The sequence below is a fragment of the Macaca thibetana genome, chromosome 6 (assembly GCF_024542745.1).
Source record: "Macaca thibetana thibetana isolate TM-01 chromosome 6, ASM2454274v1, whole genome shotgun sequence".
Taxonomy (NCBI): domain Eukaryota; kingdom Metazoa; phylum Chordata; class Mammalia; order Primates; family Cercopithecidae; genus Macaca; species Macaca thibetana.
In genome coordinates, this window is record NC_065583.1 from 43,262,513 (window position 1) to 43,277,869 (window position 15,357).

At 52.8% G+C, this 15,357-nt stretch overlaps 1 protein-coding gene across 3 annotated transcripts in view; it reads right to left on the reverse strand.

The window, feature by feature from the left end:
* Positions 1–404: 404 nt before the first annotated feature.
* KDM3B (lysine demethylase 3B) overlaps positions 405–15,357 on the reverse strand; it is a 96,712-nt gene continuing 81,759 nt past the window's right edge. For 2 of the 3 annotated variants that reach the window (XM_050795123.1, XM_050795124.1), the window contains exon 24: positions 10,678–12,078. In XM_050795123.1, coding sequence (XP_050651080.1) covers positions 11,998–12,078 — 81 coding nt within the window. In that variant the 3' untranslated portion in view covers positions 10,678–11,997. Of the gene's footprint in view, positions 1,700–2,514; positions 2,629–2,864; positions 2,986–6,265; positions 6,343–6,632; positions 6,706–8,481; positions 12,079–15,357 lie in introns of those variants that run through there. The other variant, XM_050795125.1, reaches the window with a different exon arrangement.

Here is a 15,357-nt window from a genome sequence, read left to right on the forward strand (position 1 = left end):
CCGCCTCCCACATTCAAGCGATTTCCCCTACCTCAGCCTCCCAAGTAGCTGGGACTACAGGTGCACACCACAACGCCTGGCTAATTTTTTTTAGTACAGACGGGGTTTCACCATCTTGGCCAGGATGGTCTTGATCTCCTGACCTCGTGATCTGCCCGCCTCAGCCTCCCAAAGTGCTGGGATTACAGGCGTGAGCCACCGCGCCCGGCCCAGGCCTCTGGTTTTGAGTCCCAAAACCATTTTCCTAGACTGAGCCACCTCAAGCCCATCTCTTAGCTGGGGACCAGAGCTCCTGTGGATCACAGGCTGGCCTCCCGACTCCCCCAGCTGGGTCCTGCTTCACTTGAGGTCCTTCCCACCTGTCAGCTGGTGTGGCAAGAACAAAGCACAGATGCCAAAATAAATGAGGTGCCAGAGTTTGGTTTATTGGCTCATCCAGTGCCAAAGGTCCACTGGGCACCCTCTTCCCAAGGAACCGGGAGCCCCACGGCTCCTGCATTTCTCTTTCTTCTTCATGTGTTCCTCCTGGCCCTGACTGAAGCTGTGGCAGAAGCTGGGGCAGGTGCGAGCAGAGTCTGGGTTCTGCCAGGGGTCTTAGCGCCCAGTCTGCTTGGTACAGGATGGGGACCCTGGACAATAGGGGATGGGCCCCAGGGGCAGAGGAGAGGGACCCACTCAGCAGGGGCCTGTACCAGAGCAGGGGTGGGCCCTGAGGAGCACGGGAGTCCAGCCCAGGGCATGGTGGAAATGGGTGACCTGAAAGGGAGCAAGGTCAAAGGAGCAGGTGAGGGGCCTCCCAGATGCCCGTTCTCTCATGGGCTGGATCCTCTGAGGCTCAGGGTCTAGGAGGGAGGGTTGAGCAGGGAAATGGCCAGTTGACTGTGGGGCTGAGGGGGGCTGAGGGTGGGAGGAGGTGACTGCTGGAGGGACAGTCCTTGACCCAAACTCCCCCCAGCCCTAGACCCAGAAAGACACACGCAAACACACAGCCCTGGACCCCCCTTTTTAATGTGGGAACATGTGGCACTCAGCCCCACCCAATGACCAGGAAAAGAACCCCCAGCTGCAGCTCTGGCCTGGCCATCCTGGTTGCTGAAGCACACGCCAACCCCGGTCTTCCACCCACAGCTGCACCTGGAGGCCCCACCCAGAGTCCCTGACATCCTCCCCATGTGCTCCCTTTCCCCCACGTGTTTTCAGGCCCGTCCTTGGTCCATCTGGGCTAGGACTGCCCCCTCCCTGCTCCCAAACCAAGGCGAGCAGTGGAGACATGATAGGACCTCTGAGAAGCGGATGGCTATGGGCTTCAGCAAGGCACTGGGTGGGCGGGGCGGGGCAGGGCGGGGCTGCAGCGGAACAGCAGTGGAGGCTGAGGGGTCCCCACCTCCTTAGGTGGCTCAGTCCTCAGCCTCTGGTCCACCCTTTACCCTCAACCCCCACAGCTGGGCCTCCCTCCTCTTTTCCAAGCCCCTTCCAGTAGAGTGGCCACTGGGCAGGCACGGAAATGGCCATCTGAGGGGCCCAGGGGCCTGAGACACCTAGGCTACTGGCACAGTGTGGAGCAGGGGCTGGGTCCGAGGCCCTTCCTGAGGCTTCATCCTTGCTCTGCAGCCTGCGGGGGTGGAGGGTCTCAAGCTGAGTCGCCCCCGCCAGAAGCCTTCTTCTTGGGCCGGGTCTTCAGTGTCTTGGAAGCCAGTGGCTGTGGAAAGACGGAGGAAGATGGGGCTCAGCTTGGAGCCACCACCCCCTGCCTGTTTCCCCGAGCTCTGGCCAGTGCCCTCACCTCAGCTTTGGGTGCCTTTTTGATGGGTTTGGCCCTCTTGGGAGCTTTGTCTCCCATGTCATCCTCAGAGGCCTCTGTCCGGGAATCTGCCACGTTTGTGCTGGACCTTAGACCCAGGGCAGGGTCATCTCCTGGGTGCAGGGAGAAAAGGGGATGGGGGAATCTTTCCCATCTGGGCTCCTTGGCCTTGCCCTTGGGGCCCCTCCCCAACCTCAGGCCCTGCCTGTACCTAAGTCCTCAATGGTGTCCAGGAGGCTGCCAGGGCCGGGTCGGAGGCGGCCGTCGGGCCCCTGCAGGGGCAGTGCATCCTCGTCCCGAATCAGGGTCAGGTCCTGCATGCTGAAGCTGCGGAGCTTCTCTGACAGCACCCCCTGGCCCTAGGGTCACCACCACGCACCGGGAGAGCCGGGGAAAGGGGCGGGGTGGAGATAGCGGTCACCATGGTGCTGGCAGCAGCCCAGGCTCAGTGCCCTCCCCACACCGTCTTCACCCAGTCCCACACAGACAGAGCTGAGGGCTGGGGCAGGACCACACTTCGCCTCCGGACAGATGCGGAAATGGCTGGACGATGAAAGCGACTTGGCCAGATAGGGGTAGAGCCTGGACTGGAACCTCCAGCTGCACGAGCCCAGAGTCTCTACAGCCCTGAGCACAGGGTGGACGCAAGGGGCCTGGCCAGGGCCCTTTGTACAAGGCGGGGCCCTGGGAATCCGAGCCTGCCCCCATCTCACCTTGGCAGCAGCTGTGACTGCGGCATTGGCGGCCAGGTTCAGGCCCCTCTTGCCCACCCTCATCATGGTCTCATAGCTCTTGTCTCGGGCCTGCGTGATGTACTCGTCGATCTCCTATGGCATTGGAGGGGAAGGGAGAAGAGGAGAGCTGGGCGCTGCTGTCGAGGCCCTGCCCTACCCTTGTTCACCCCTGGACAGAGGCCCCTGCCTGCTCCAGGAGGCCACGGCAGCCCCGTCAGGTCACTTCGGGCTCTGGGCCCCACAGGGAGGGCCAGTCTGTATGAGGCTACAGGCTCTGGGCTGCCTTGGCTTGGGGCAGGCTGGGAGGTAAGCTGAGAGTGGGGGCAAACCTTCTCCTTGTTGGACAGTGTTGGGTGCACGAACTTGCGGTAGAGCACACTGGAGCCTTTGGTGTATGGGGACAGCAGCCATATCACGAAGGCGATCTTCAGTTCAAAGTAGAAGGGGAACCTGTTGGGACAGGGGCAAGCGCGGAGTACAGGGCAGGGAGTCGGGAGGTGCCCTGTGTCTAGCAGCACCGGCCCCGTGTGTGATAGCCCCTCACTCTGAGTGCTCTGGGGTCCCCATGAGGCTCATGGGACTGCTCCTTTCTTTCTTTTTTTTTTTTTTTTTTGAGATGCAGTCTGGTTCTGTGGCCCAGGCTGGAGTACAGTGCCATGAGCTCACTGCAAGCTCCGCCTCCCAGGTTCACGCCATTCTCCTGACTCAGCCTCCCGAGTAGCTGGGACTACAGGCGCCCACCATCACGCCCGGCTAATTTTTCTATTTTTAGTAGAGTCAGGGTTTCACCGTGTTAGCCAGGATGATCTCGATCTCCTGTTGTGATCTGCCCACCTCGGCCTCCCAAAGTGCTGGGATTACAGGCGTGAGCCACCGCGCCCGGCCCGGACTGCTCCTTTCTAATCCAAAAGCATCTGGGGGGCTCAGCTGAGGCTCCAGACAGGAAGGTAAGCAGTGACTCTAGAAGGAATTTCCCCCAGCAGCGACTCTCCTTGCCTCATCCTCTCCCCAAGCCCCAGCCCTCTCCCTCCTAGAGAAAACCCCCTTCCTCTGCCCTAGGGTCAACACCAAGGGAAACTCTCGACCTTGCGACCTTGCTCTCGACTGTGCAGGCCCACGCCTGAGTCTTCACCCCTTCCTTTCCTGCCCTCCCTATCATTGAGAGGCCTGGGGCTTCTCTAGCTTGCTGGGGAACCTCCTGCCTCACCGTGACACGCCCCTCACTTTTCAGGATTGCCCTTCAGTCCCCATAGCGCCTTCTCCTCTGGTCACAAACTCCTTCAGGTCACCTACGTCCTCACAAAGCCCTCATCAAAACTCTCTATTTTGCTGTGTCAAGACACATGTATAGGCCTGGCACAGTGGCCTGTAATCTCCCAGCACTTTGGGAACCAAGGTGGGAGGATCATCTAAGCCCAGGAGTTCGAGACCAGCTTGACAACACAGCAAAACCCCATCTCTACAAAAAATAAAAAAGAAGCCAGGTGTGGTGGCATGTGCCTGTGGTCCCAGCTACTCAGGAGGTTGAGGTGGGAAGATCACTTGAGCCCAGGAGGTCGAGGCTGCAGTAAGCCGAGATCACACCATTGCACTCCAACCTGAATGACAGAGTGAGATTCTACCTCAGAAAAAGAAAAAAAGGCATCTGTATTCACTACCGTCAATTTTTTTTTTTTTTTTTTTTTTTTTTTTTTACCTCACTACCCTTGCTCTACTCTCAATTTTTTTTTTTTTTTTTTTTTTTTTGTGAGACACAGTCTCGTTTTTGTTGCCCAGGCTGGAGTGCAGTGGCATGATCTTGGCTCACCACAACCTCCGCCTCCTGGGTTCAAGCAATTCTCCTGCCTCAGCCTCCCGAGTAGCTGGGATTACAGGCATGCGCCACCATGCCCGGCTAATTTAGTATTTTTAGTAGAGACGGGGTTTCACCATGTTGGTCAGGCTGGTCTCGAACTCCTGACCTCAGGTGATCTGCCCGCCTCGGCCTCCCAAAGTGCTGGGATTAAGGCATGAGCCACCGCACCTGGCCAATTTTTTTTTTTTTTTAATAGACAGGTCTTGCTATGTTGCCCAGGCTGATCTCAAACTCTTAGGCTCAAGCGACCCTCCTGCCTTGGCTTCCCAAAGTGCTAGGATTACAAGCAGAAGGTACCACGCCCAGCCTTTACCCTCAAATTTTTTTTTTTTTTGGAGACTGAGTCCTGTCACCAGGCTGGAGTGCAGTGGTACAATCTCGGCTCACTGCAACCTCCGTCTCCTGGGTTCAAGCGATTCTTCTGTCTCAGCCTCCCAAGTAGCTGGGATTACAAGCACACGCCATAACGCCTAGCTAATTTTTGTATTTTTAGTAGAGACGGGGTTTCACCATGTTAGCCAGGATGGTCTTGATCTCCTGACCTCGTGATCTGCCTGCCTCGGCCTCCCAAAGTGCTGGGATTACAGGTGTGAGCCACTGTGCCTGGCCTTTACCCTCAATTTTTAACCCATCTCTCCATCTCTTTCCTCTCCTAAAACTATTTTTCTCAAATGCAAGGGCCTTATCTCTACATGTAATGATCTCTTGTCCTCTCCCCCTTGGTAACATTCTCTTCTCTTGAGTTCTGATGAACTGTATTATTAGTTCTCTCTTCCAAGAGGTATCTGATCATTCAGTAAACGTTTCTGAGTTCCTGCTGTGAATGCACAGATGATTAAGACACATTCCCTGTCCTCAAAGTGCTCATAGTAGTCTAGTAGTCTAGTACGACCTGGGAAATGCCTTGGAAATGCAAGTATCCAGTGTTTATAGGAGTGAATCATATGCCTATTTTACAAATAAGGAAACTGAGGCCTCGAGAGCTGTAACCTGCCTAAGGTCATAGGCAGCATGGCAGAAGCAGGTTTCCTGAATTCCACTGAGGTGCTCTGGTTGCCACCAGAAAGAAATGTGGGGGTTATGTTTGTTCTTACTCCCTTTTTTTTTTTTTTTTTGAGACGGAGTCTCACTCTGTTGCCCAGGCTTGCAATGGCATGATCTCGGCTCACTGCAACCTTCACCTCCTGGGTTCAAGCAGTTCTCCTGCCTCAGCCTCCCTAGTAGCTGGGATTACAGGGGCACTACCACGCCCAGCTAATTTTTTTTGTATTTTTAGTGGAGACAGGGTTTCACCATGTTGACCAGGCTGGTCTCAAACTCCTGACCTCAAATGATCCACCCACCTAGGCCTCCCAAAGTGCTGGGATTACAGGTGTGAGCTACCGCACCCAGCTCTTTTTTCTTTTTTAAGAGACAAGGTCTTGCTCTGTCACTCAGGCTGGAGTGCAGTGGCACGATCATAGCTCACAGCAGCCCCCAACTCCTGGGCTCAAGCGATCTTTCTGTCTCAGCTTCCTGAGTAGCTGGGTCTACAGGCACATGCCACCATACCTGGTTAATATAAACAATTTTTTAGTAGAGATGAGGTCTCACTGTGTTGCCCAGGTTTATCTCAAACTCCTGGCCTCAGGTGATCCACCAGCCTTGGTCCCCCGAAGTGCTGAGATTACAAGCGTGAGCCCCCTTGCCTGGCACTACTATGTCTGTTCTTCTACAGGTCAAGTTAGGCATGAGAGGGGAGATATCAAGGACCCCAAGAAATTGTCAGGAGTGGGAGGAGCTTCACTCCCAGGCCCAATCTTTTGTTTGGCTGGCCGGGTAGAGACAGGCAGAGGCCCTGGGCCCTGAGATGCAGGAGGGGATGCTGGACCTCACCAGGAGAGCACTATATCCGTGAGCGTCTCGGCCGTGGTGAAGAAGGCAAAGACGATCCAGTACATCATCCATTTCACCTGAGGGACAGAGGAAAGCGCTCACTGGGGCATGGGGCTGAGGGGCAGGGACACCCAGGACCCCATCTATGCCTGTCGAACATGCCTGGTTAGAACACCCAGGACCCCACTTCTGCCTGCCAGCCATGTTGGAGGCACTGTGCGGGACATCCAGGGCCCTCCTTTGCTGGTGGGTCTTGTTAGTGGCTGACAGCATTGGTGCAAAGTCACCCCCATCTGTAATAGGACCCAGTGTCCTCCCCTCTCTCTGCCATGTGGGTTGGGTAGGGGGTGAAGGGTCATCCACTCACATATTCCTTCACGTTTTTTGTCTTCACGGCCTTGTAGGAAGAATAGGCTGGGTACAAGGTGCCAAAGATGAGCCTAGGGAGGCAGGCATGGTTACTGGGCCCCTCAGCCAAGGGCAGTGGCCTCTCCCTCCCAGCTCTGCATCAGACCCTGGGTAAATAATGGGAAGAGGGACAGAACTCCCTGCTGGACTGATGAACTCAGGTCAGGGGTTAAGGTCAAAGCAGCATGGAACATGCCCAGCTAGCTAGGGTGATGCGCTTCCCTGCTCCACTATTCAGTTTTTCTCCAGCCCTGGAGGCAGGGAAAGGCCCAGAGGCCAGAGGGTCCAATGTGGTCCCTTGTGCCATGATCCTTGGTTATGCACAAACATGTCATGGGGACTGGGAGTCAGGTCACTGCCACAGGGTGTCTTCCTTCTTGACCTCATGCCCTTTCACACCCATCTGCCCTTACCCTCTACCTCCCTGTCTCAGAGCCAGGCTCTGCGAGGAAACCTGACACTACCTACCAGGGCACCCTTACCTGGCAGTCAGAGGTACCACTGTGGCCCTGGGGCCCTAGGGAACAAAGGGCACAGGGGCAGGAGGCCCTGAGAGAGGCAAAGAGGCTTATTCCCCCATGTAAACACCACAGGGATGGGGCTCAGGGGAGGGCCCCCGCTGGTGATCCAACTACAGAGTGCAGACGAGACACAGGCTGGGAAAGAAGAGGGCCGATGCCCTTTGGGGCTTGCCCAGGCAAGAGAGAAGCAGCCACCCTGAAGGCCACATGGAGGCGTGAGACCCCTCCATCCCCCCTGTGGTGGATGGGGGAAGAGAAGGAGTCTAGAGGAAACCAGGACAGAAGCACTTGGCCAGCCCGGCTGCACCGAATGGGAAGGGAGCAGGGTGGGGCTGCCGGTGTCAGTCCACAACGGTGGAGGCCGAGGGGCAGTGTCCTCATTAGGGCAGGGAATAACTCCGAGGCCCACAAGGAGCTCCTGTCAGGCTCAGCCCCTTGACAATGTGTGGGTGCCTCCTGTTTCCACATGGACAGGCGGGATACTTCCAAACTGCCTGGTGCAAGTGGAGTGCGGGGCAGAATCCTCAAGGACAAAGTCTGGGGTCGTGGAGAATGGTGTGAGTTCCCTCCTGGGGCCCGGGGAGGTGCCAGAGACATGGCTCCACAGTGTAGCTGGCAGCCTGGAATGAAGGCCACCGAGCGTCCTCCCCCAGCGGCGTCCACAATCCCAGGCTGAGCACATACATCCCCTCTCCCGGTTACCTCTCACACTTTGTCCTCCGAGCATTTCTGCTTCCCGATACCCAAACTTCCTCCCTAGGGGGCCTAAGGGCATGTGCTCTCGTCCCCAGTCTCCTGACAGTGAGTGGAAGGGAGAGGCCAAGGGGCCTGGTGATGGCTCTGAGCTGCGGAATGATGATGAGGCCCTGCCTTGCTCCACTCTCTTCCATCACCCTGTTGCCTCCCCGAGAGGGACAGGGCCCGGGTCTGAGGACCTCCTCCAGCCCAGACCTGCTAGGTGGGGGAGGGGACGCGCCTGCCTTCCCTTTTAAATCAAGCCGTGCTGCTCAGCCCCTAGGATGGGCGCAGGAGCAAGGACGGTAGAAATAAAAGAGGTTATTAATAAAGAATGTGGGTGAGGTCCCTGGGAAGCCAGGCCTACCACGCTCCCCTAATATTCCCCCCTCCAGTCCTGGGTGCCACATCTCCATGTCTCTGGGGACCCCAAATAAGGACGCAGCGCCTTTAGGTGACTCTGCTGCACCAAGCTTCGGAGAAGTCCACCCGGGCTTTAACAACCCCGCCCTCCATCACAGCCCGCATCACCCCCCTCGCCGCCGCACTCACACCACCAGGCGAGAGATGATCCAGGACACCATGGCGGGGCCGGGCGCGGCGCGGGGCGGGGACCCGGCCCGGCCGAGGATGCAGCTGCCTGAGGCCGAGCGGCGGCGGCGGCGGCGGCAGCAGGAGCCGCAGTAGCAGCAGCAGCCGCTGCAGCAGCCGCCGCGGGGGCAGCGGAGCGCCCAGCGCCGCCGTTAAAGGGGAGGTCCCTGCCGCAGCGGCGGGCCGTGGGCGGCGGCGGCGGCGGCTCTTAAAGGGGAGGCCGGGAGGCCGCGGCGGCGGCGGCGCGCCCCCAGCACCTGCTGTGGCCGGGCATGCGCCTCCGACCCTCAGTGCCCTGCCTTCCTCGAATCGCTTGTTCATCTTTCTTGGGTTTCAAGCCCTAGGCTGTTGTGGAGGTCTCCATGGTTACATCTTGAAATCGACCCCTGCCCACCTCCTGCCCTGCCCACATCAAGCGCTTACTGTGTGCCAGCCCCTGTGCTAAGAGCTTCACTGCGTTGCCAGTGAATTCTCTTGACCACCCTATAAGGCAGGTGCTATAAATGCCCTCATTTTGAAGATAAGGGAATGAGAAGCTTAAGGTTCAATAATCTGTTGAGAGTCACAAAGCCACCAAGTCATGCTGCTAAGATAACCCCAGGAAGCCTACTTTAAACAGGTTACATCCCCAACTGCTGACTAGCAAACTCTCCTCCTCATCACAGGCCCTGGAGACATCCACCTGAGCTCCTGACTCACAGGTACAGCCGCACCTGTTCACCCCACTCCTTCTCACCCCCGTTGAAAGAGGATCTCCCCTGGCCAGATCCGTCTTTTTTTTTTTTGAGACAGGGTCTCACTCTGTCGCTCACGCTGGAGTGCAGTGGCACAACCTCAGCACACCTCCTGGGTTTGAGTGATCCTCCCACCTTAGCCTCCCGAGTAGCTGGGACTACAGGCCCAAGCCACAACCAGCTTTTTTTTTTTTTTTTTTTGTCAAGACAGGGTTTTGCAATATTGCCCAGGCTGGTCTCAAACTCCTGAGCTCAAGCGATCCACCCGCCTCAGCCTCCCAAAGTGCTGGGATCACAGGTGTGAGTCACTGGGCTGCTGGTCTGCTTTTTCACGTTGTCAGCTCCTTAGCTTTGCAGGGGAACAGAGCTTTATGCTCTCAATGTGGTTACTGACAACAAAGGGTCAACCTTCTTTTCAAACAGAGGGGCTGGGAGAGGGTTCTGGGGCTCCAGTTCCACCCCCATCAGCAAGCACTAGTGGCAGTGAATGTCCTGATTCTAAAGACATTTATATCCAGAATGTAGGCTAGCCTGCCTCCTGACCTTCAGTAAAGCAACCAACTTCCCACCATCCACCAACCCCCCAGCCCTATTGCTCTCCTTTCCTGTCCCATTTAAAGCTTCAGCATTCCTCTACCCTTTATGTTGAGGTGTAATCCTTCGGGTGACCACAGCATCAACCTGTGCCCATCCGGGCTGAAAGGACACATTCAGAACTGTGTATTTCAAAGAGTCATGGTCTTATTCAAGCTCAGTATCCTTGAACCACACAATGGTCTATTTCTAACCTGATAAATTATATTTCCAGGTTCAAACACTTTGGAAGATGTTTCCCAAAAGGTTCCAGAGAAGCAGCCTCTGATAACCCCTCTTGCTATTCTTCACAACTTCCTCTCCAGAAAGCCTCTTCTAATTGGAATGCAGTCTGTTCTCACCTCACAATGGAACACTTTAATTACTGTTTGATAAATCCCACGAGTGTCTCCCACCATCTAAGGTGGATCTATGGCCGCACATTACATGTGGGCAGCCAGGCCACCTGCTTAAGAATCCCACCACAGACTGTCCAACTTTGCTGAGACCACACACAATGGCCCTTCCCCCCAGACTCTGCCACAGGAAGGGAGGACCCCACCTTTCCCACTCCATTCACAGAGCATGAAGTATGGGGAAACATGTCTCTCTTCCTACCCTCTAACTCATGTGGCCCCTTCCCCTTACCCCCAATTCCCCAAACCATACTAACCTCACCCTAGCAATTTCCCTTCTCCCAACATGGCACAGCCTCAACAAGCAAAGAAAAATATCTGGGTGTAGCACAGTTATGAAGACCTGAAAACGAATCCCCCACCTCCAACCCAACTCCCAATCTAATGCTGATTTTAGAAGGGTTGGTATGCAAATAATTTAGTCCACTCCAAAAAGATTTGTTAGATTTTTAATAAGAACATGGAAATCCCAATCAGCCCTTCAACAAAATTAAAATACAGAAAGTGAAATTAAAAGTATTCTACATTAAATGACTTTTATTTTTAAAAAAAAGTAACTGTGAACATATAAACAGCCTGCAGGGCACTACAGTACAGCTGGAGAGAGATACATTTTCCAATGTACCTATGGGCCAATGAATTCCACCATTTTCAAATAAATCCTTAATCAGACTCCACTCAGTTGGAAGGTTTTGCTGAAAATATTTCTGGATAAAAAACAAAAAACCTCATGTTGGAAATCAACTGTCCTTCCCATTTGGAAACGTTAAGAGGAGTCCCCAGGGAACACCGGTAATAGGTGAAAATGGTTCCTGGAGTCACCAGTGTTGTACACACACGGGGAACACACCACAGCTCAGACGTGACAAAGTTCCTTCTCATAGGACTGTTCCCTCAAGGTAAGACTAAGATGGGAGGGGGAGAAACTAAAAGAATCCTAAAAAAGCCAATTTTAAAAAATTCTGCTTTGGCTGATTTTGTGCTATAATGGGTAGCTGATTTCTAAAAATCATATTTCTTCAAAGAGTTTTATATCGAAAGGAAGACTAAATGTAATGTGCCTTTCCTCATAATCCAGGAAAACAACTGTGGTATTTCAAAAATTCTAAAAATATCTACTTTCATGAAATAGTAACTATTTCACTACAAACCTATTTTTCACTAAATACACACATTTCCTAATCCTGGAGCCTCCTGGGAAAAGCAGTGGGTTCTCCCTGGGTCTAGCCAGACTCCGGTGTTCACAGGAGAGTGTGGGGAATGGCTTCACCCCGTCTCCTGGGATGGGCTTTGTCAGAGGTCACGTGCAGAGACGCTATCAGACTTCCACCAGGCATGTTTAAGCAATTACCCCATACTTGTACCAGTTATGTGATTTCCCCTACCTCCAAACACATTCCCATTTAACTAGGCACAAGAAGAAAAGAAAAGAAAGGTGTGCCCATGAATCTCAAATCAGGAGAATGTGCAGGAAAGCCCTGCCATGTTCAGGCAATTCGGATTTCCAAAAGGCCACAGGATAGGATGTGGCACTCTTGGCTTGGAGTCTCAAACTGTGTGTGTCAACAGTACGACTTTCCTGTGTCAACCTTCGGTGTTGAGGCAGCGTAGAATAGAGTGGCTGGAGAGTTTGGAATACTGACCACACTGGCTCCGGGTGAAGGGCCTTTGCTCCAGCAAAGAGCCCTGCCGTTCCCTGTAAGTGTTGTGAGTGAAAGACCTGCTTCGCAGGGGAGCTTGGAGTTTCTCCATGCCTAGGACCTTGCCAGTTTGGATTCATGAGCCTTGAGGGTGCCAACCGCATCTTTCACTGCATGGTAAATGATGTTCTTCACCTAGAAAGGGTAAACAGCAAAGTCAGTTCACGGCAGCCCCATGCAAATGTATGTTCTACCTTGACTGTAAGCCTACTGGTTTAGTGGGGAAACTCCCAACAAGGACTGTGCGTTCCTGTATCAATCCCCACAGTCATTTACAAATCACATAGGGCATAAGGTCTGTACTCAAAAAAGAATACTGAAGTTATGTGAAAGACTATTTGATCACCATCATTTAAGTGCTTACTATGTCCTGGGCAGGCGATGTTGCTGAGCTCTTTATGTGGACCTTTGCTTAATCCTTGCCAGAATCCTATGAGGTAGGTTCTATTATTATCACGCCCAATTTACAGAGGAGAAACTGAGGAAACTAAGGCCACAGTGAACACCTGGAGAAATTTACTTCCTTATATAGTTAAGAGGCTTCCTTAAGGTTCTACAGCTAATAAGGATGCATTAAAACAAGAGTGGAAAGCAGGATTATGGCCTATTTTTTCTCTTCGTGCTTATATGTTTTCTGATTTGGATATATTACCTGTGAAATTGGAACACACAATAAAAGTTATTGAAAAAAGTAAACAGGCATATTAAAGTGAAGATAATGAAGACAGTTTTCTTTTAAAGGGCTGACAAGAGAGTTGAGGTTATTTCTGCAGAGGAAAAGTGGGGAAATGCAAAGGGGAAGGGTACATGGGGGCTTCAACCATGTATATGTATGTGTGCTGTAATTTCTTAAGCTGGCTCATGGGCATCCAAGTCCCTCTTATGCTATTCTCCATTAATTTTTTTGCATTGCTTCAACAAAGATTTATGAATACCTACTATGTGTCAGACATTGTGCTAAGGAAAAGCATTGAGTAAAAAAGTAAAATTCCTGCCTTCATAGAGCTTAAATAGCTTACATTCTAGTAGGGTTAAGTAACAGATTAAAAAAAAATAATTACACACACACACACACACACACACACACACACACACACACACACTACAGAAAAAATAAAGCAGTGAAAGTGGGACTGGGAGTGCTGGAGCAGGAGTTGTTATTCTAAACAGGGTAGTCAGGAGAGGTCTTTTTTTTTTTGAGATGGACTCTAACACTGTTGCCCAGGCTGGAGCGCAGTGGTGCCATCTCAGCTCACTGCAACCTCTGCCTCCCGGGTTCAAGCGATTCTCCTGTCTCAGCCTCCTGAGTAGCTGGGACTACAGGCGCCCGCCACCACGCCTGGCTAATTTTTGTATTTTTAGTAGAGACAAGGGTTTCACCATATTGGCCAGGCTGGTCTTGAACTCCTAACCTTGTGATCTGCCCACCTTGGCCTCCCAAAGTGTTGGGATTACAGGCATGAGCCACTGCGCCCAGCCTGTTTTTTGTTTTTAAATAAAGAGACAGAGTCTGTTGCCCAGGCTGGAGTGTAGTGGGGCGATCATAGGTCACGATAGCTTCAAAACTCCTGGGCTCAAGTGATCCTCCCACTTCAGCCTCCTGAGTGGCTGTGACTGCAGACACACACCCAACATCCCTAGCTCAAGGAAAGGTGTTATGGGTAAGGTGACATGTTACCTTTATATTCTCATTCTATCTAAACACCAATGTTGCATGGGCACAGTGACTCACACCTGTAATCTCAGCATTTTGGGAAGCCGAGGCAGGCGGATCACCTGAGGTTGGGAGTTCAAGACCAGCCTGGCCAACATGGCGAAACCCCGTTTCTACTAAAAATACAAAAATTAGCTTGGTGTGGTGACGTGTGCCTGTAATCCCCAGATACTCAGGAGGCTGAGGCAGGAGAATCGCTTGAACTCGGGATGCAGAGGTTGCAGTGAGGCAAGATCACGCCACTGCACTGCAGCCTGGGCAACAGAGCGGGACTCCATCTTGATAAATAAACAAACAAAAACCAATGTTGATTATACTTTGTATTAAAACTTTATGGTTGGCTGGGTGCAGTGGCTCACTCCTGTAATTCCAGCGCTTTGGGAGGTAGAGGCAGGCAGATCACCTGAAGTCAGGAGTTCAAGACCAGCCTGGCCAAAATGGTGAAACCGCGTCTCTACCAAAAAATACAAAAATTATCTCGGTGTGGTGGCGCATGCCTGTAATCCCAGCTACATAGGAGGCTGAGGCAGGAGAATCACTTGAACCCAGGAGATGAAGGATGCAGTGAGCCAAGATCACACCATTGCACCTTAGCTTTGGCGACAGAGTAAGACCCTGTCTCAAAAAAAAAAAAAAAAAAAAAAAAAAAAAAGAACAGCCAGCCAGGGTGGCTCACATCTGTAATCCCAGCACTTTAGGAGGTCGAGGCAGGTGGATCATGAGGTCAGGAGTTCAAGACCAGCCTGGTCAAGATGGTGAAACCCCGTCTCTATTAAAAAACTACAAAAATGAGCCGGGCACAGTGGCAGGTGCCTGTAATTCCAGCTACCTGAGACGCTGAGGCAGGAGAACTGCTTGAACCCAGACGGTTGAGGTTGCAGTGAGCCAATATCATGCCACTGCACTCCAGCGTGGGTGACAGACTGAGACTCTGTCAAAAAAAAAAAAAAAAAAAAAAAAAAAGGCCGGGCGCGGTGGCTCACGCCTGTAATCCCAGCACTTTGGGAGGCCAAGGCGGGCGGATCACGAGGTCAGGAGATCGAGACCATCCTGGCTAACACATTGAAACTCCGTCTCTACTAAATACAAAAAATTAGCCAGGCGTAGTGGCGAGCGCCTATAGTCCCAGCTACTCGGGAGGCTGAGGCAGGAGAATGGCGTGAACCCAGGAGGCAGAGGTTGCAGTAAGCCGCGATTGTGCCACTGCACCCCAGCCTGGGCGACAGACCAAGACTCCGTCTCAAAAAAAAAAAAAAAAAAAAAAGAGAAGAAAGAAGCTGGGTGCGGTGGCTCACGCCTGTAATTCCAGCACTTTGGGAGGCTGAGATGGGTGAATCATGAGGTCAGGAGATCGAGACCATCCTGGCTAACAAGGTCCCCGTTTCTACTAAAAATACAAAAAATTAGCCCGGTGTGGTGGCGGGCGCCTATAGTCTCAGCTACACGGGAGGCTGAGGCAGGAGAATGGCGTGAACCCGGGAGGCGGAGGTTGCAGTGAGCCGAGATCATGCCACTGCACTCCAGCCTGGGCAACAGAGAGAGACTCTGTCTTAAAAAAAAAAAAAAAAGAAAGAAAGAAAGAAAGAAAAACCTCTTCAATCTGATCTATCAACAACCAAAGAAAATACACTTGAGCCACAGGCATGCCAGAAAAAAAGAGGCCACAGTGAAAGCCTAGAGAACTTTGCTTCCTTATTCTT